Here is a 20,577-nt window from a genome sequence, read left to right on the forward strand (position 1 = left end):
AAGTAACAGTCAATATCTGGTGTGGCCACCAGCTGCATTGTGTACTGCAGTGCATCTCCTCCTCATGAACTGCACCAAATTTGCCAGTTCTTGCTGTGAGATGTTACCCCACTCTTCCACCAAGGTACCTGCAAGTTCCCGGACATTTCTGGGAGGAATGGCCCAAGCCCTCACCGTCTGATCCAACAGGTCCCAGACGTGCTCAATGGGATTGAGATCCGGGCTCTTCGCTGGCCATGCCAGAACACTGACATTCCTGTCTTGCAGGAAATCACCCACAGAACGAGCAGTATGACTGGTGGCATTGTCATGCTGGAGGGTCATGTCAGGATGAGCCTGCAAGATGGGTACCACATGAGGGAGGTTAATGTCTTCCCTGTAACGCACAGGGTTGAGATTGCCAGCAATGACAACAAGCAGACCATGACGGACACTCCAACTCCAAATTGATCCCGCTCCAGAGTACGGGCCTCGGTGTAACGCTCATTCCTTCGATGATAAACGCGAATCCGACCATCACCCCTGGTGAGACAAAACCTCAACTCGTCAGTGAAGAGCACTTTTTGCCAGTCCTGTCTGGTCAAGGGACAGTGGGTTTGTGCCCATAGGCGACATTGTTGCCTGTGATGTCTGGTGAGGACCTGCCTTACAACAGGCCTACAAGCCCTCAGTCCAGCCACTCTCAGCCTATTGTAGACAGTCAGCACTAATGTAGAGATTGTGCGTTCCTGGTATAACTCGGGCAGTTGTTGTTGCCATCCTGTACCTGTCCCGCAGGTGTGATCTTCGGATGTACCGATCCTGTGCAGGTGTTGTTACACGTGGTCTGCCACTGCGAGGACGATCAGCCGTCCGTCCTGTCTCCCGGTAGCGCTGTCTTAGATGTCTCACAGTACAGACATGGCAATTTATTGCCCTGGCCACATCTGCAGTCCTCATGCAGTATAATTTTAAACCGTCCCCTCGCGCGAACCAGGGACCTTCTGCACACATCAACAACAGTCATCCACGAAGCGTCGTTACCCATCACTCCACAAAAGCAGAGCAAGGGGAACTACTACTTCAAGGTCTCAGAGCAAGTGACGTAACCGATTGAAACACTATTTAGCGCACACCGCTAACTAAACTAGCCGTTTCACATCCGTTACACTCACCCCCCTTTTGACCTTCCTCCTTTTTCCGCAGCAACCAGTAATCCGGGTCAACAGCATCAATGTAACAGTATACTTTTAAACTGTCCCCTCGCCCATACCCAGGCGCGAACCAGGGACCTTGTGCACACATCAACAACAGTCACCCACGAAGCGTCGTTACCCATCACTCCACAAAAGCCGCGGCCCTCTGCTTCAAGGTCTCAGAGCAAGTGACGTAACCGATTGAAACGCTATTTAGCGCACACCGCTAACTAAACTAGCCGTTTCACATCCGTTACACCTCGGTAAAAAGGCCTCTTTAGTGACCTAATTTTTCATAACTGTGACCTTATTTGCCTACCGTCTGTAAGCTGTTAGTGTCTTAACGACCGATCCACGGTTGCATGTTCATTAATTGTTTATGGTTCATTGAACAAGCATGAGAAACAGTGTTTAAACCCTTTACAATAAAGATCTGTGAAGTTATTTGGATTTTTATGAATTATCTTTGAAAGACAGGGTTTTGGAAAAAGGACGTTTCTTTTTTTGCTGAGTTTGCATGTCAGTACAAACACACAACATGAAGGTCACATGTGGGAGAGGTGTTGTGCCGTGAGTTGTTGCTTTATTTGTTTTTTCGACCCAGGTTTGCTGTTCACTTGCACTATATGAGATGGAAGGGAGTTCCATGCAATCTTGGCTCTGAATAATACTGCACGTGTCCTTTAATTTGTTCTGGACCTGTGGACTGTGAAAATACCCCTGATGTCTGGTGGGGTAAGTGTTACTGGCTGGCAGTGCTGTGTGTAAGTTGACTATGCAAAATGTTGTTTTCAGTAATATGGTGTCATAGCTCAGTTGAGTACTGAACACTGTTGCATTAAGAATGTATCTGGCACGTTGTGCGTGAACAGAGGTGTAAAGATTGGATGAGTGAGTTTTTTACAAGTTGTTAACATTAAATAGTACCCGCAAAATCTACTCCGGGATGCTGGCCTTCTATGCAGAGTACCTCTGTCCAGTGTCGTTGTTCTTTTACCCATCTTTAATCTTTTATTTTTATTGGCCAGTCTGAGATATGGCTTTTTCTTTGCAACTCTGACTAGAAGTCGCCTCTTCACTGTTGACGTTGAGACTGGTGTTTTGCGGGTACTGGCCTTCTTTACACTAGTTGAATATCTGGAGCATCAGCATTTGAGGGTTTTGTGCTCTTCTGTGATGTGAGTAGTACACAGTGTTGTATGAGATCTTCAGTTTCTTGACAATTTCTCACATGGAATAGCCTTCCTTTCTCAGAACAAGAATAGACTGATGAGTTTCAGAAGAAAGTTATTTGTTTCTAGTAATTTCAAACTGTAACCGAACCCACAAATTCTGATGCTCCAGACACTCAACTCGTCTAAAGAAGGCCAGTTGTATTGCTTCTTTAATCAGAACAACAGTTTTCAGCTGTGCTAACATAATTGCAAAAGGGTTTTCTAATGATCAATTAGCCTTTAAAATTCTGAACTTGGATTAGCTAACACAACGTGCCATTGGAACACAGGAGTGATGGTTGCTGATAATGGGCCTCTGTACGCCTATGTGTATATATTCCATAACAAATCTGCCGTTTCCAGCTACAATAGTCATTTACAACATTAACTATGTCGACACTCTATTTCTGATCAATTTAATGTTATTTTAATGGACAAAAAATTGTGTTTTTTTTTCTTCAAAAACAAGTGACCCCAAACTTTTGAACGGTAGTGTATATAGGATTGAATCATCAGCATACATGGACACAGAGACTTTGTTTAATGCCAGTGGCAAGTCATTGGTAAAAAGATAAAAGAGAAGAGGGCCTAGAGAGCTGCCCTGCGGTACACCACATTTGACATGTTTGACATTAGAGAAGCTTCCATTTTTTTTACAACAGTTTGCTATGAGCTGGCAGCAAGCTTATTGACCTGTTGTTAGAACCAATAAAGGCCACTTTACCACTCATGCGTAGTGGAATGACTTTGGCTTCCCTCCAGGCCTGAGGACAGATTAAAGATATGACAGATAGGAGTGGCTATAGCAGCTACCATCCTCAGTAGCTTTCCATCTAAGTTGTCAGTGCCAGGACGTTTGTCATTATTGATCGATAACAATAATGCCTCCACCTCTCCCATACTAACTTTACAAAATTCAAACTTACAATGCTTTTCTTTCATAATATTTTTTTTTATGCACGAATACGATGGCTCACTGTTTGTTGTTGGCATTTCCTGCTTAAGTTTACCCGCTTTGCCATTAAGTAATCATACAAATATTTGTCAAAACCAAATGGTTTCTGATTCGATGAAAGATGATACCCTCGCGGCATACAGTGGGTGTGGCATGTAGTACGCGATCTGCAGATCGACTCTACTCAGTATGCATGGCATTGGGACATGCTAATGTTGACGCTCTGCCTCGAAATTCTGCCTCAAAACCATCAATACACGCTGAATTCACCTGCACAGTTGATCTCAATTATTATTGGTCACCTCCTTACCGCTCCCTAAAATATGATATTTGTGTCCTGTTGCAACCCAAGTCTTTCAAGATAAACTATATATACAAAAGTATGTGGACACCCCTTCAATTTGTGGATTTGGCTATTTCAGCTAAGCGTCAGCTGGAGGGATGTAAAGCTCACCACCATTGGACTCTGGAGTAGTGGAAACGTGTTCTTCTTTAGTAATGAATCACTTTTCACCATGTGGCAGTCCGGGTTTGCCGGATGCCAAGAAAATGCTACCTGCCCCAATGCATAGTGTCAACTGTACAGTTTGGTCGAGGAAGAGTAATGGTTTGGGGCTGTTTTCATGGTTCGGGCTAGGCCCCTTAGTTCCTGTGAAGGGAAATCTTAACGCTACAGCATACAATGACATTATAGATGATTCTGTGCTTCCACCTTTGTGGCAACAGTTTGAGGAAGACCCTTTCCTGTTTCAGGATGACAATGCCCTCGTGCACAAAGCAAGGCCCATACAGAAATGGTTTGTCGAGATCGGTGTGGAAGAACTTGATTGGCCTGCACAGAGCCTTGACCCCAACCCAATCGAACATCTTTGAGATAAATTGGATCGCCGACTGCGAGCCAGGCCTAATCGCCCAACATCACTGCCCGACCTCACTAATGCTCGTGGCTGAATGAAAGCAATCCCCACAGCAATGTTCCAACATCTAGTTGGAAAGCCTTCCCAGAAGAATGGAGGCTGTTATAGCCCATGATTTTGGAATGAGATGTTCGGTGAGCATGTGTCCACATACACTACATTACCAAAAGTATGTTCGCCCTATGGTTGGTATTGCAATAGCAACAACTTAGTCCTTTTTTAACAGACTAAGGGCAATTTATCTATTTGACAAGTATTCTGTAAAGTATTTCCTTGGTTACCACACAAAATCTACTGTGGCAATTTACTTGACAATTCGTATGAATAGAAATTAATTTTGGTGTAGCTTACTGACTGTTATTATTTTATTTGTTAATAGTTTCCTATTAACGTTATCCAAAAGTGTAATTTCTTATCAAGATCAGGGGGAAAACAACCATGGACAGTCCACATTTGAAATGTGTAACTACATCAAGTCAATCAGGGGATTCATTTATTTGTGCCAGAAGGGCGCGGGCCGGAATCGTATCTGCGTGACACTGTAGGCATATATGTGCGCACTGAAGGCAGCGTCATCCCAGGCCACAATTGAACTCAATTTTGAGAGTTAATTTGTAACCTTAGAATACACTAGACATTTGTACGTCATAGTCTGGTGGAGACCAATGTCTATCTTGTGTTATTACTCTATATAAAACGACGGTTGTTGATGTGTATGGCTGAATTTTAGATAAATGTTTGCACATTTGAATGTTGCAGTAACAGGGCCTAGGCCTAGAGTTTGTGCAATCGAGAGAGAATATGATTTTGATAGCAAGCCTGATCCCAGTGATTCGACTACCTCTGCATGGAGAGAAAGAGAATGCTAAATTTCAGCCACTCACAAGGCTCATTTGAATATCCTGATGCAGCACGAAAATTCTCTGCGACAGAAGTGAGATCAAGTTAAGAGCATCTGTAGATATAATTCCTGTTAGTGTATTGCTACCATATTACAGTTGAATCAGTTGAAACTCCTTATGCCCAAGTAAAAAGTAATGAGAATTCCCTTGCCTTCATAAAATATTGCATTACGATCCTATCATTTGACTGGTGGAATATTGGTTCTGCGAAGGTATACTGTATTTCCCACTTGTCTTCTGCTTCAAAACAACTTACTCATATACCAGACAGGAATAAAGCAATAATGCCCAGCTAGCTGCTGCAACGATCCTATCATTTGACTGGTGGAATATTGGTTCTGCGAAGGTATACTGTATTTCCCACTTGTCTTCTGCTTCAAAACAACTTACTCATATACCAGACAGGAATAAAGCAATAATGCCCAGCTAGCTGCTGCCATCTGATATGAACTTCAATAAAGCAGAGAATAAATGGACTCCCACTGTAGGAGATGATCATATCATTCACCAAATATAATACCTTCTACTGTCTTGTACCAAATATACCTTCTAACCGTCTTGTCTTTATTGGCTACTTTCGGTTCTAAAACATAGGACTTGATATCGCTACAGCTTGAAAAGCACTTCTTCAAAAAGCGGTTCCTTTATGTGGTCTGATAGGAAAGCCAAGGCTTTTCAGACCCAGTTCCTGTCATTAATAACAGTGTCGACCGGATGGATTCCTTCCCACCAGGTTGCCTAGCCAACGGGAAAGAGAGAAATCAAGCAAGTGATAAAGATGTCTTGCCGACGCAGACATAGAGGAGCCTGAACACAGCCAATAGTTCCTCTTCCAGCCCACCGCCAGGCGGATAAGACAGCTTCACTAAATCAGTCAAGGACAGGCAGACTGTCAACAAATCTAAGAAAATCCTCTGTTTGAAGGAAGAAAGTTAAAAGATTTGATTTGGAGACAAGAGCTCTGTGATTTAATGAAAGTAAGTCTCACTCCTACAGAGCACAGTGAAGGGCTGGTATTTTGAAAAGGACACTTCATGTTCCACAGAAAACTGCAGTGAAGGTCATTTTTTGATGATAATAATTCCCTCAGGTTGGTAAATGTCAGAGTGCCAACTGTGCTTGTGGATGAATGGATCCTTAGTGGAAGATGAAGGATGGGTTTTACTGCGAAAATACATTTCTTCTTATCGCTGATTTTACTTTGTGAGCTTAGCTAACTGACTGCAGTAAATGGTAAGCAGTGGTGTTGTGTGTACGGTATGTGTGTGTGTGTGGTCAGTGTTAATAATTGGCCTGAGAATTATTCCGAGGATTGGGAGTGGATTAACTCCTGTCGACCATTGTGATTGTCCAACCTTTGATGGATAATCAGAAAAGCTTTACCCTTCAAGTGAAATGAAGGACTCTTCACAAAACCTGACTGCAGTATGTTATACAACATCAGAGCCACCAACTAAAGATAACACTTCTTTGAACCCCTCTAAGTGCCCCTACTAAGTACACCTTCTGTCGGGGTATGACAGACTGCACTATGGACAAAACAAGTGAAATCCACAACAGACAGATTCATCTCAACCGCCAACCTGGTCTCATAGCATTTCCTCTGGATCTGTATGTAAATCCGAAACACTCCATTTAGTATATGTTACGTTTCGTGTGGTATGTATTCATTTGTGGATGTCCATCATCCATTTCGTAGGATATGTTACGAATTACAATTCGCATGATATGTTACAAATTGCAATTCGTACAATATTTTACGATTTTGCAATACGTATGCTATGTCACGAATTGTAGCTATTGTTAGCTAGGCTAGGGATTAGGGTTAGGGGATACGGTTAGGGTTAAGTTTAGAGTTAGTAGTTAGGTAAAATGGTTAAGGTTAGGGGAAGGGTTAGCTAACATGCTAAGTAGTTGCAAAGTAGCTAAAAAGTAGTAAATAGTTGCTAAAATTGTCCTTGATGATCTTTGGGTTGCTAGACGTTCACGTCCAACCCAACCACCCTCCTTTCATTTATGCCTTAGGTAACCTTCTGTCTTATGTAACCATACCAAACCTAACATATCATACTCATTTGGGTGTTTACATTTACTACAGTATGTTACATCTAATCTATGAGACTAGGCTTCAACCACCCATAGCTGTCCAATGTACATTGTAATTACAGCACATTACATGTGCTCAAATGAAATGAAATGACATTTTCCAAATACAACTCTAAAAAGGTAGCTAGCATTACCTTGCAGGTGTTCCTGTTTGAGCCCGGTGGGCTTACAGCAGGCCAGCCCCATTCCCATGTTTCACTGAGGGGAGCTGACAGTGCTACAGCTGGGGCATGAATGTACACACTGCCCTCCTGGAGGTTGTATATCTTTATCCACAAACAGGTACTACTGGGCAGACGGTGCCAATAAGGCATGCTCGATGCCAGGAAAAACAAAACCCCCCAAAAACAAGTCCCTTCTTATTTTTTATCCGTTCACACGGTCCCTCATTCACTAACATGGGCAGCAGCAAATCCCTCTATCCCCTAGCTCCCCTATGGAGAGGCAGGTCCCAGAGGAAGAGCTCTCCTTGTGTTGCCTTGCCTTGCTCTCCCTCCCTGGCTGTGTGCAGCTGTGCGTGGAGTGACAGGAAGATGGGCTGCTCTTCCTTTCCTTACCAAACAAACCTCCACCGTCCCCACACAGAAAACAAACAGACCCTGATAATCAAATGGGAAGCCTCTGGCTGGCCAGGTTTGTGATGGTGATCTATAGTATGAGTCTAAACCGCAATGTACTGTATCAATGTAATCATGTTGTTAGATCACACGATGCTGTAGGCTTGTTTGTACTACTAGCCCATTCATCAAAAAGTGTTAAACAAATGAAAATATATTTTATATTTGAGATTCTTCAAAGTAGCCACCCTTTGCCTTGATGACAGGTTTGCATACTCTTGGCATTCTCTCATGAGCAATGCTTTTCCAACAGTCTTGAAGGAGTTCCCACATTTGCTGAGCACTTGTTGGCTGCTTTTCCTTCACTCTGCGGTCCAACTCATCCCAAACCATCTCAATTGGGTTGAGGTTTGGTGATTGTGGAGGCCAGGTCATCTGATGCAGCACTCCATCTCTCTCCTCGGTCGAATAGCCCTTACACAGCCTGGAGGTGTGTTTGGGTCATTGTCCTGTTGAAAAACAAATGATAGTCCCACTAAGCACAAACCAGATGAGATGGCGTATCACTGCAGAATTCTGTGGTAGCCATGCTGGTTAAGTGTGCCTTGAATTCTATATAAATCACTGACAGTGTCAGTGTCACACTTCAAAGCACCCCCACACCTCCTCCTCCATGCTTCACATTGAGAACCACACATGTGGAGATCATACGTTCACCGACTCTGCGTCTTACGAAAATCTCAAATTTGGACATTAGACAAAAGGACATATTTCCACCGGTCTAATGTCTATTGCTCGTGTTTCTTGGCCCAAACAAGTATCTTCTTCTTATTAGTGTCCTTTAGTAGTGGTTTCTTTGCAGTAATTGGACCATGACGGCCTGGTTCACGCGGTCTCCTCTGAACAGTTGATGTTGAGATGTGTCTGTTACTTAAATTCTGTGAAGCATTTATTTGGGCTGCAATTTCTGAGGCTGGTAACTCTAATGAACTTATCCTCTGCAACTGAGGTAATTCTGGGTCTTCCTTTCCTGTGGCAGTCCTCATGAGACTCAGTTTCAGCATCGTGCTTGATGGTTTTTGCGACTGCACTTGAAGAAACTTTCAAAGTTCTTGAAATTTACTGGATCGACTGACGTTTATGTCTTAAAGTAATGATGGACTGTCATTTCTCTTTGCTGATTTGAGCTGTTCTTGCCATAATATGGACTTGGTCTTTTACAAAATAGAGTATCTTCTGTATACCACCCTTACCTTGTCACAAAACAACTGATTGGCTCAAACACATTAAGAAGAAAAGAAATTCCAAAAATTAACTTTTAACAAGGCACACCTGTTAATTGAAATGCATTCCAGGTGACTACCTCATGAAGCTGGTTGAGAGAATGCCAAGAGTGTGCAAAGCTGTCATCAAGGCAACGTGTGGCTACTTTGAAGAATCTGAAATCTAAAATATATTTTGATTTGTTTAACACTTTTTTTGATTACTACATGATTCCATATGTATTATTTCATAGTTTTTATGTCTTCATTATTATTTTACAATGTAGAAAATTGTAAAATAAATAAATAAAGAAAACCCTTGAATGAGTAGGTGTGTCCAAACTTTTGACTGGTACTGTATGCAAGCAAGTCACTTTCGATAAAAACGTTTGATAAATGGTCTGTATTAATTTCAGCATGCTGCTCAGAGACATGGGACTTAATCCCAGCATTTAGCTCGTTTCCATCCATAGACGTGGGACTTAAACCCAGCACTTAGCTCATTTCCATCCATAGACATGGAACTTAAACCCAGCACTTAGCTTGTTTCCATCCATAGACGTGGGACTTAAATGTGGGACTTAAACCCAGCACTTAGCTCATTTCCATCCATAGACGTGGGACTTAAACCCAGCACTTAGCTCGTTTCCATCCATAGACGTGGGACTTAAACCCAGCACTTAGCTCGTTTCCATTTCTTACGCAACACTATCTGGGGTCATGAAGTGAACCATTGTTGTAGTTGCTGACAGTTTATGCATATCAAGTAAGAAGAGCTCACACTGAAGCTCAGATGAAATGTAGGTATGCATTAATATTGTCTACTTTTCCAACCTGGGTCACATTACTCAAGTAAACAAGGTCATAAACCAATCAGAATCACGTCATTTCACACAGCAATTAACTATAGAGACTTATAAGGATCTTGTTGTAGTCTATCCCTATTCCGAGTCAGCCTGGTCTGTAAGGAATGATCAGACAGACATTCAGCTCTGACAGCAAGCTGAACTCAGAGCAGAAGTACTGTAAGTCTTTAGAGAGGAGGACTGTCCCTTTGTCTAGAACTGTTACCGGTGTGCTTTATAAAACCCATGGCACGTGTGGGGGAAGGGGATAGACAAACAGATATTTGATAAGGCTGAACTTAGTTAAATACTCTGTGGGAGAGCTGGGGGCAGGGGACAGGCTCCAAGTGTGTGTGTGTGTGTGTGTGTGTGTGTGTGCGTGCGTGCGTGCGTGCGTGCGTGTGTGTGTGTGTGTGTGTGTGTGTGTATGCACATGCACTGGCTAAACAAGTAGCCTGCAATAAGGAATTAGCTGAAGTAGTCACGTTTACCCAGGCTTGTGCTTTAGTGTGTGTGTGTGTGTGTGTGTGTGTGTGTGTGTGTGTGTGTGTGTGTGTGTGTGTGTGTGTGTGTGTGTGTGTGTGTGTGTGTGTGTGTGTGTGTGTGTGTGTGTGTGTGTGTGTGTGTGTGTGTGTGTGTGTGTGTGTGTGTGTGTGTGTGTGTGTGTGTTAGTGCACCATCCTTTCCTGGCTGTTGTTTCCCAGCTGGCTTTATGGCTAGAGACCAACACAAAGGGAAGTTTAGCCTTGAGTAGACCCCTTAAGCACAGACAGCATTTAAAAACCACAGATTATTACAACTGTTCCTTAATCTGATTTTCAGTCATAATCTGACTGGCTTTCAGTCTTAGCCGTATACTTTCAGTTGAACCAAAATGGATTGTTGGATTTGGCTGTGCTTTCAGTCATTGCTTACTTTCTAGGTCCCAAGGATTTGACAGTTACAATAAGCAGGATATTTTACTTTGAAAAGGTGTGAGGCCTCCCAAACTAGTTTAATAAAACCCTTGGATATGAGGACAGAAGAAATGCTATCAGAGAGGTTCATTTGGTCATACAGGATGTCTATCAATGTAGAAGTTCTTGTGGAAATGAGGGGAGGTATCATCACCTGCCAAATTTTGGACCCCAACGAAAATCCAGCTACTTGTACCCTTGACGAGTTAGTCTCAGTTTGCAGGGGCTTTTGCCTCTCTTTCGTTTGGACAGCGCAAGGACCTTTAAGGTGTCCACAACAAACACGAGCTGCAAGGGCGTTTATTGCCAGAGCTCATGCATAGAGTCAGTGAACTGAGACCCAGGAACACCCTTATCGCCCAGCCTTGCTCTGAAAGGATGACGCGACGCAGTAACAGAAAACGAAAGGTGCTAAAGAAATTCATCAAACGTGCTATGGACACCATGCCGACAGTAGCCTCAGGAGTCATGGGCTCTCTATCCCCCTGCAGTCAAAAGCCAAATTGTTAAACGAATTGCAGGCACTGCTCTGTGCCAGAACCGGTGTTGAAATGGATAGTATGAATGAGGACATAGGACCATCGGTCCAAAGTGGATCTGACTCCATACTGTATGGAGACATTTTGGCTGACATGGGTCAGTGTATTATTCCCTGTGGACCCACTGTAAGAAGTGTACAGAAAGCTTCCCTGCGCCTCTGTTGAAGCCTTACAGTAATACTTGTTTACCATGATCCCCTGTTTCCCAACCCCTCTTACTAAAGTGCTAGAGTGGATCTTTATCGTAGTGCGAAAGTCAACCTAAGCCCTCAGTGGCTGTTCATTTCAAAGCTGAGAAGCGAAAAAGGCTTTCCTTTAAGCTGATTAAGAATAAAACAAAGGGGGATAAAACAACTAAGCAAGGGCCTGAGGATTGAATATCTTGTAAACATTAGATGTAGGCGGTATGGAGGGGATGAGTTGGGTTTGGGAGTGAAAGGTATGTAAAGATCACAGACCAGATTGAAATTCAATCCCCTTTCCATTCTCACTGTCACACTGGTTTAATGGTCTTCAGAAATGGCTTTGTCTGGCTGTGTGCTGCCTGCCTGGCCCATCCACACTTGGCTGATTGGGGTCACACTCTCCTGCAATATTTACTCAGCATAAATAAAACACACAGGGACCCACTGGCTCGTCGACAACAATAAACAGTGGGAAAAACCACCTAGCAAATACCCTTTGCTGAGTGATGTAGCTAACTTGCATACTCTGAGTGACTTTCATTGAAAATGACCATTTGGCTGTATTGAGAGCAACCAAAAGCTTGAAGAGCTGACTGAGTAGAGTCTTTCCAGCACACTCGCCCCCAGGTAACGCTGTGTACTGTCTTTGTATGGATGTCAACAGTAACTGACTCCTGATAGACATGAGACCCAGGTATTGGGGTCGATAAGCCTGGACAAGGCTAGGAGATTCTCTTTTCTCCCTGAGGTATTAATGTGTTCTTAGAGATTAGTTCTGATTCTGGAGTCTTAGTTTGGAAATTATGTTATGAGAGAGATTACCATCCACAGGATTTTGAAAGCAATTCTTAGCTGGTCATATAATTGCACAGTGCATTGAGTGCAAGCCCATCTACCAGTCAGTAGTGTGTACTGTATGTGTCTTACATCTACATTCTCTACACCAGACACCGTTGTTAAACATCAGCATTGCCCCCTGCTGGCCTACGGCGGTATTGAGAAAACTGCAATGTTAAATATCAGCTCTGTGCGGTGATGCCTGACTTTGACAGCACATGTATTTTTTTTGTGAGAATAGGAGAGGGTTTGGTGTTGATGGATCACCTCACCTGGAACGATTTCAAAAAGATGTCTCCCTGGTTCTTCTGAGTTGGCAGTGAGCTCATTCACCTGACAGCCCTGCAGGGGTATGCAGCCCTGGAACGAACAAACCGAGAAGGACTTAACTGGAACACAGGAATCAGCAGCATTTGGGAATAGATCAATTTGAAACCAAAGATTAATGATACCTCAGTGAGACTCTAATCGATTAAATCACAAATATTGATTAAATCATGATGAGAATATTAGGGTAGAAAATAGACCGAAGATCTCGTTATTTATATTGATCTCTTTAATCTATCCAATGATGAAGATGTACACATTATCAAATGCAGATCAATAGTAATTTAACAAGGCCTGTTAATCAAGGCCTGTTAATTAGAGACTACGCAGAAGGAAAATTGGTCTCATCCTACCAGTCTGGAGCTGGCACTATCCCACATCAAACAGGCTGCGATCTTCCAAATGGCCAAACTAGAGGCCAAGCTGTCACCACATTAGTCGCCATGGCAACAAATTGGTAGAGCGTTGGCGCAGGGCTTGCAGCCCAGAAGCACATCTCCCAAGCGTACAATGTTGCTTGAATACTGCTGGTGGGAACGAATGAATGAGAAGAACCAAAATGTAACTCAAGATCTGAGATTATTCTTCCTTCAGAATGTGTCTTGGAGCAAACTCTCTGGCTCTAACACCAATCCATTCCTTAATGACCTGCTCTGCATGATGAGAAATGGCCATAGATCGCTTTTGTGCAAATGTCCTTCCTCCAATTATAATTTCCTTTCATCTCAGTGGGAGACCTTGATGTGTCATGTGCCTATGCAGTGCCCTGCTCCGATTCCTATTGATTAGATGGGGGGAAAGCGTCCAGATCGACACTCACATCCTGAATACTGCACAGGGAGGTGTGTGTGTAGAGAAATCAGTTCTGGCTGGATGACTATGGACAACCTGTGATTAAAAGGTGTCAACCAACAGATGTCATGACTCATGACCAACACTGAGTGACGGTATCAAAATGATGTTTTATCCTGATTTTCCTCCTAGGCAGGGCACGCTGACAATGTAATCCATCCAGGCTAGGTCATGGTATAGAAAGATCTTTATTTTCTATTGTCCATTTGACCTGCGTGGCTAAGGAATGGATGGAAAAACCACAGCAGACATGCGAAGTATTTGTGGAGAGGATCTGAACCTGCGACGTTGGCTTTATAGTAAGGTCCCACATTCAACCAAATAAAGGATGTCAGCTAACCTCTGTAAGAACGTGAAGAAGAGTTTAGGCGTGAACGTTCAGTACCTGTGGCTTGGTCTCCTCCTCCTCTTTGTAGAAGAAAAGCTGGTCGGAGCGCAGGACAAACCATCTCAGCTGCCAGTTCTTCATGATGCTCCTCTGTTTCTTCAGCCAGCCAGCTTTCAGAGCCCCCTCCTGGAGACTGGGGGAGGACGGGCGGATTGGGCCCCGGGACACATCTCCCATCACCATGCTCTTGGACCGGGCTGGAGAGTGGAGATACACATACAAACATGAATACAAGTACACATTTAAGCAGCAGGGAGACAGGCACATACACACAGTGTGTGTGCGCTCCAGGGTTGCCATGGTGAGGCACATACCACACACTCCATGTCCTGCCCTGGAGCTGAGGCTGAGGCCCCCCTTCCTCCCCCGGGTAGAGGTGGCTGGAGACCCACCCGGCACAGGGAAGAAATGGGAGGCCTCAGGTGATATAAGTGATTAATGTAAAGCCCCTGGTAGAGAGTTATTGTCAGTTCTGGCAGACCAATAGAACCAGGAACCTGTTTGAACTGGGATAACAAGGCCTCCTGGGATTGTCTCTGGGTTTTAGTGTAATGTGAGCTCAGTCAAGGACCGTTTCAGACGCAGTTCATGTCAGGAGGCTCTGGAGTCACGCGCTGTCCCTCATCCTGTATCAGTTTCAATCTGTTCTCTATTCAACACAGTTGATGAAATGAGCTACATTAAAAATGACAGGAATCACTCAATATTACTCAATATTTTCCTCAGAGAGAAGATGGCGCTGAGAGACATGGCAGTTCTGCTTCTAGCTCCTAAGCAGCTTTGCAGTATTTTGTCTTTTTTTTGTGTTATTTCTATTAAACTCAAATACAAGCATTTCGCTACACCTGCTATAACATCTGCTAAATATGTGTATGTGACCAATAAAATGTGATTTGAATACAGTACAGCCTGTGCAGAAAGTAACATCTGGTGATTACTAGTGGGAAACAGCATGCTTTGATCATGCCATTTCCCCAAATCAACTAAACCCTGAATACAGCTTCCAGAGACAATCCTGAGAGAATAACCACTCAGCAACACATCTCACGGAGCCAAACAGCAGCAAGGCAAACAAGACAAAACTATTTGATTATCATGTATAATTTATAAGAATCAATCCAGCATCCTGTGTGACACACTCAGGATCAATGCCCAGATGGCTTGGAGGCGGAAGGGGGGATGAAAAATCAATGTTTGTTCTATTATTTCTCTCTTATTCTCCTTCTGCTTCTTCTTCTTCTTGCGATATGGGATGGGGGGGGGGGGGGCAGGAGTTTCTCACATGTTCAAAGAAAACTCCTGACCCTAAGGATGGGGAATGCTATGGTATAGATGCAGACACCCCGAAGAGACACTTCCCGACATATCCCCGGGCACCACCAACCATGTTTCATTGGAATGGACTGATAGTTCAAACGGTTCATTCATTTCACAGTCATTGTGTACTATACTCTGTGGTTGTGGGCTTGGCTGTGGCACAACATAGCATGGCCACTATAGCCTGGTCATCACTCCACCCTCTACTCCTACCTCCATCGTTGTCTGGCTCCATTCCTAATCGGTTAAACTCACAAGAGGAACATGAACCATCTCTCTCTTTCCATCTACAACCATCCCTCTCTGCCTCCGTCACCGTGTCTGGCTGCACTGCTGGCCCCACTCAGCCCTGTGTTCTACCCTGGAAGCCTTATTAGAGTAAGTGCATAGTGTACACTCAAGAGTCCTGCAGGGACTATAAGCATGGTTAGTAGAGTGTTGTTTGAGCTCTTTTGTTTGAATTGGTTTATTGAGAGAATGAATTTGAATTGGTTTATTGAGAGAATGAATTTGAATTGGTTTATTGTGAGATACAATGGGCTCTAGTCAATCTGTTCAAAGCTGAAGCGTTACAGATTCCGCGCAAGAAATGTTAAGGTCATTTCCGATTGAGCTGGCATATGCAGAGTTTACCGTGAATACAGTCTCCGCCGAAGCGGGAACATTGCCTTCACATTTCAATCATTCTGTAAAGCTGAACTTCTGCGATACGGATTGAATAGAACCCAATATCAAAGAATTATCGAACAAGAACAATATTGTCTTCATTGGAACTATTAGGAGAAAGTCTTTCACTACTGTAGTCCTTATTCTGTCATTCTGGACAGATGTATTTCATCAGTGGTGTTTCAGGACAAAGTGGTGTTGTGGGTTTTCTAAATGGACATTTGGGGGAAACCTCATGAGTTTTGTTTTCCAGTTTCCACACTGTCTTTTCAAAGTTGTCTCCACAGGAAGAAACCAACTGGGTCCAAGAGGAATGAAGGAATGATTTGTAAATGTTGCCATAGTAATGTAATGTACTGTAGTTCGCACCAGCTGTTGCAATCCGTGGGCGCTTTGGAATACACTGCCCAATTATCTGAGTCAGTGTGTGTGTGTGTGTGTGTGTGTGTGTGTGTGTGTGTGTGTGTGTGTGTGTGTGTGTGTGTGTGTGTGTGTGTGTGTGTGTGTGTGTGTGTGTGTGTGTGTGTGTGTGTGTGTGTGTGTGTGTGTGTGTGTGTGTGTGTGTGTGTGTGTGTTTTTGTAGGCCAAACGCTACACTGAGCCAGTTTGGACATTTCTCCTCACAGTGATTCATACCTTCCATAGGGTTGACATGGGTGTAGCTACAATGTGGTCTCACTCAATCTGTAACATTGGGACTGTGGTTCAAAGTGAACATTTTCACAAAATACTAGCAATTCATTGAGTGTGCGTTCCTACTAGGTCTTTTTCCATGTTTAAAGTGAAGTAAATGGATGATTCACTCTCCCAGTAGCCCTGGGATTCAAACCCACACATGCTATCCCCTCCATATGATCTATAGTGATCTTCAATGAACAAGTAGTAGATTGGTGGTCCACCATCTTGATTCTATGTATCATGTACCCCCTGACCCCAGAGAATAGTCTACCAAGGATGTGCATCATGAGTCATTTATATTGTGTATGAGCTTCATTAATACCATCAATCAATGAGCTAATGTCTAAAAGCGCCAGCGAAGATGTGCTCTGTATAATCTGTTTATTTAGCATGTTTCACTGTGCTGCTACTAGCGCATGCTATATATGTCTAACCCATAGTAATTACACATTGTATGATTTAATCCATAGCAGAGCCATGTATTTGGAGAGTTGAGACATTGAGGCTTCTGCAATATGATGCATTTGCATGACACTGCAACATTCTATGGCAGCCATGTTGGCTTCCTATTAACATTACATGAGGAATATCATGTCTAGAATGAGCGTTATGATGCATTTGCATGACACTGCAACATTCTATGGCAGCCATGTTGGCTTCCTATTAACATTACATGAGGAATATCATGTCTAGAATGAGCGTTATGATGCATTTGCATGACACTACAACATTCTATGGCAGCCATGTTGGCTCCCCATTAACATTACATGAGGAATATCATGTCTAGAATGAGCATTATGATGCAGCCACGTTAGCTGAATACATGGCTCTGATCCATAGTAATGGCATAGATTATGTGTGGCTGTTTTCCTGTTGATCTCATACCTACCTTACAGTAGGATGTTTCAACGTGGGTGAAAACTCAACCCAGAGATAGTCACCGTGACCCTAGAGAATTATGACTGCATGATTGCATTGCACACACACGTACTATAGCCAATGATATCCCGTCTCTATTTTTAATGCCCTTTTGAGCTGTGTAGTCATCATCACACCCTCTCCACGTCGAAGAATAGCTATCCATTAACCCGTCACAATGGGGTAGACTTATTAGCCACAAGACAAATGACCTGGCTCTTTTTCTCCAAGCATGGAATCCATTTTGAGAAATTCTATTTCATGAACCTGGTTGCTGTGTGATTTATGATGCCTGGGAAGGGGCTGGTAGAGTTACAGGTGCATCATTTCCACTGACTCCTCTGCGGTTGATGAATGTATTAACCCATTGAGAATTAGTGGAGTGTTTGTGTTGCCGGAGAAACTGTGGTGGTGGGGGGGGGGGGGGGGGGTACTTATCTATGCTGTGTGTGTGGGTGTACTACTGTGCCTGTAGCTTAGCTGTCAGTACGGTCCATGATGTGTAATATAGTACAGTAGTGGGATCTCTCATTCCAAAAAACATGGTGAGGAGAAGAGGGAAACAGCTGCGATGTGGGCTATTTTATGAGGTTTCCATGGACCAGGAAAATCAAATTTCGTCATGTGTTTTGTTGAATGAATAAAAGGAATCAATCACATTCCAATTACAACATCTATGCAGAGAATGTGTGTATCTTAGAACCACAAAGCTAATTGAATCTATTTCATGAATCCATTTCGTTTCTCGTACACTCTCAATTGTATCTTACTTTAGAGAGAATAACAGAACAAAGATAACAAAGTGACCTATTCCTATATCTCGTGATATTCACCTTTCACATTCACTATTTAAACACACCTGCATCATTTTGACGTTCACTATTCAATGCATCAAAAGCAGCAATTGACAGACAAGCATCAGATCAGCATTATCAAGATGAAACAGGAGATGATGATGTCATTGACAGCATCGTAGTAGAACGACCCGTGTGTACCGCCCATATGCTCCATTCAGATATGTAGTGGTAGTAGTAGTAGTATGGTTAGGTAGTAGTGGTAGAGAAAAATACAACGCGCTCGGCTCTCTCACCTCTCCTGGTCTGTCTAATCTTGGGACTCAGCATGGCTGTCATCGCAGGAATACCACACTGGGCATGTTCATCCGTCCGTCCGTCCGGCACCCCACCCCTCTTGCTCTTGCTCTCTATCACTCTCTCTCAACACACCATCCTCTCCTCTGTCCTGCCTCTCCTCTCTTCTCTCCTCTCTACCACTGACGTTCTGCAGTAGGCAACAGCAGCAGCAGCAACAGCAGGCTAGGGGGCTGAGGCTGAGGGGGAGGGATCCCTCCTCCTCGCACACGCTCAGTTTCCTCCACCCATCCCTACTGCATTATTCATCACCAGGGTGACCACGGCGGTAGGGAGGGTGGAGGGAGGGGGGATCTCATCCCACTCTTACTACACCACACTGACAGGTAAATGCCTGTGTGTGATCAGAATGTCCTTCCAAGCGCAGGCTTCACTGAGGCTGAAACACACGAGGAGTAGAGCTGCTGTCTTCCCTCTCTCGTCCTCTCACTCTTCCTCTCTCTCTGGCTGGCAGCTACCATCTTAATCGGCTACAGCTGTGTGCTTCCCTGTTTTTCACAGATGTTCTGTCATTTTCTCACTTTCTCTCTTCTTCTCCCTCTGTGTTCTTCCTTTTCTTTCTCGAGTCTCTGCCTCTATCATCTCTCGAGCTCTGTATATTATCTCTCTCTGCCTCTCTCATCTCTAGATCTCTGTATATTATCTCTCTATGCCTCTCACGTATCTAGATCTCTGTATATTATCTCTCTCTGCCCCTCGTCTCTAGATCTCTGTATATTATCTCTGCCTTTGTCATCTCTAGATCTCTGTATATTATCTCTCTCATCTCTAGATCTCTGAATATTGTCTCTCTCCCTCCCTCCCTCCCTCCATCCCTCCCTCTCTCTCCCTTTCTCTTTCCCTTATTTCCACATCTCTCTAAGAATATGTCCCTCAGTCAGGCAGCAGCAGCCCAGATATCCTCCACTTCTACACTTCATCCTCCTCCTCCTCTTCTCCCCCTCTTCATGCTCCTCTTCCCGTATTTTGGATAATAGCTTTAAATCCTCCATTGCAATTGAATCAGCACTGCCCTGTAGACCACAGATGCTCTTATTACAGAGCCCAGAGGGGGAGGGCAACACACACCCTAGCACAAGCCCAAAATGAGACAGCAATAAAACCTCACCACCATGGATAGCGTATAGTACTATGGTTAGGGTTGGGCTGGGCACTGCTGTTTTTGTTCAGTCATAACCACTGGGCTGCTCATGAAATATGGGCTCCTATGTCTATTTCAGAGGTGCATCACATGTTGTATTGTTGTTTAGTGGTTTAAGATGGATGGTTTGAAATGGGAAATATCATGGCTTAGCACTAGCTGTGTGACAACCTGCAAGCAATGCTGTACAGTAATTAAGCAATAAGACCTTAGGGAGTGTGGTATGTGGCCAATATACCATGGCTGTTCTTAGGCACGACGCAAAGTGGAGTGTCTGGATACAGCCCTTAGCCGTGGTATATTGGCCATATACCACAAACCCTGCCTTAATGCTATTATAAACTGGCTACCAATGTAATTAGAGCACTAAAAATATGTTTTTTCATACCTGTGGTATACTGTCTGATATACCGCTGCTGTCAACCAATCAGAATTCAGGGCTAGAACCACCCAGTTTATAATACACATGTAGCCTTCTTGTGTCAATGCATGTCCTTGTACTGAATTGGAATATGCTGACTAGCGCTACTGCTGACTGTCTACAAATGGGAATCCAGAGCTTTGCTCTCAAGTTAAATATTCATCAGAGGAGGCTGGTGGGAGGAGCTATAGGAGGATTGGCACACTGGAATGGCTGGGATGGAATAAATGGAAGGGTATCAAACACATCAAACATATGGAAACCACAT

The 20,577-nt window shown here is 43.7% G+C and overlaps 1 protein-coding gene across 5 annotated transcripts in view; it reads right to left on the reverse strand.

Annotated features, from left to right (window-relative positions):
* Positions 1-18,862, reverse strand: part of LOC124048206 (rho GTPase-activating protein 22-like) — a 35,210-nt gene extending 16,348 nt beyond the window's left edge. For 3 of the 5 annotated variants that reach the window (XR_006841190.1, XM_046368742.1, XM_046368746.1), the window contains exons 1-3: positions 18,687-18,862; positions 14,015-14,214; positions 12,723-12,810 (exon numbers count right to left, since the gene is read on the reverse strand). Coding sequence is in view for 4 of the 5 variants with exons in the window: in XM_046368742.1 (XP_046224698.1) it covers positions 12,723-12,810; positions 14,015-14,214; positions 18,687-18,729 (331 nt within the window). In the remaining variant the exon portion in view is untranslated. Of the gene's footprint in view, positions 1-7,403; positions 8,057-12,722; positions 12,811-13,130; positions 13,991-14,014; positions 14,215-18,686 lie in introns of those variants that run through there. The other 2 variants (XM_046368743.1, XM_046368745.1) reach the window with 2 other exon arrangements.
* Positions 18,863-20,577: the final 1,715 nt, after the last annotated feature.

Source organism: Oncorhynchus gorbuscha, linkage group LG11, assembly GCF_021184085.1.
Source record: "Oncorhynchus gorbuscha isolate QuinsamMale2020 ecotype Even-year linkage group LG11, OgorEven_v1.0, whole genome shotgun sequence".
NCBI classification, from domain to species: domain Eukaryota; kingdom Metazoa; phylum Chordata; class Actinopteri; order Salmoniformes; family Salmonidae; genus Oncorhynchus; species Oncorhynchus gorbuscha.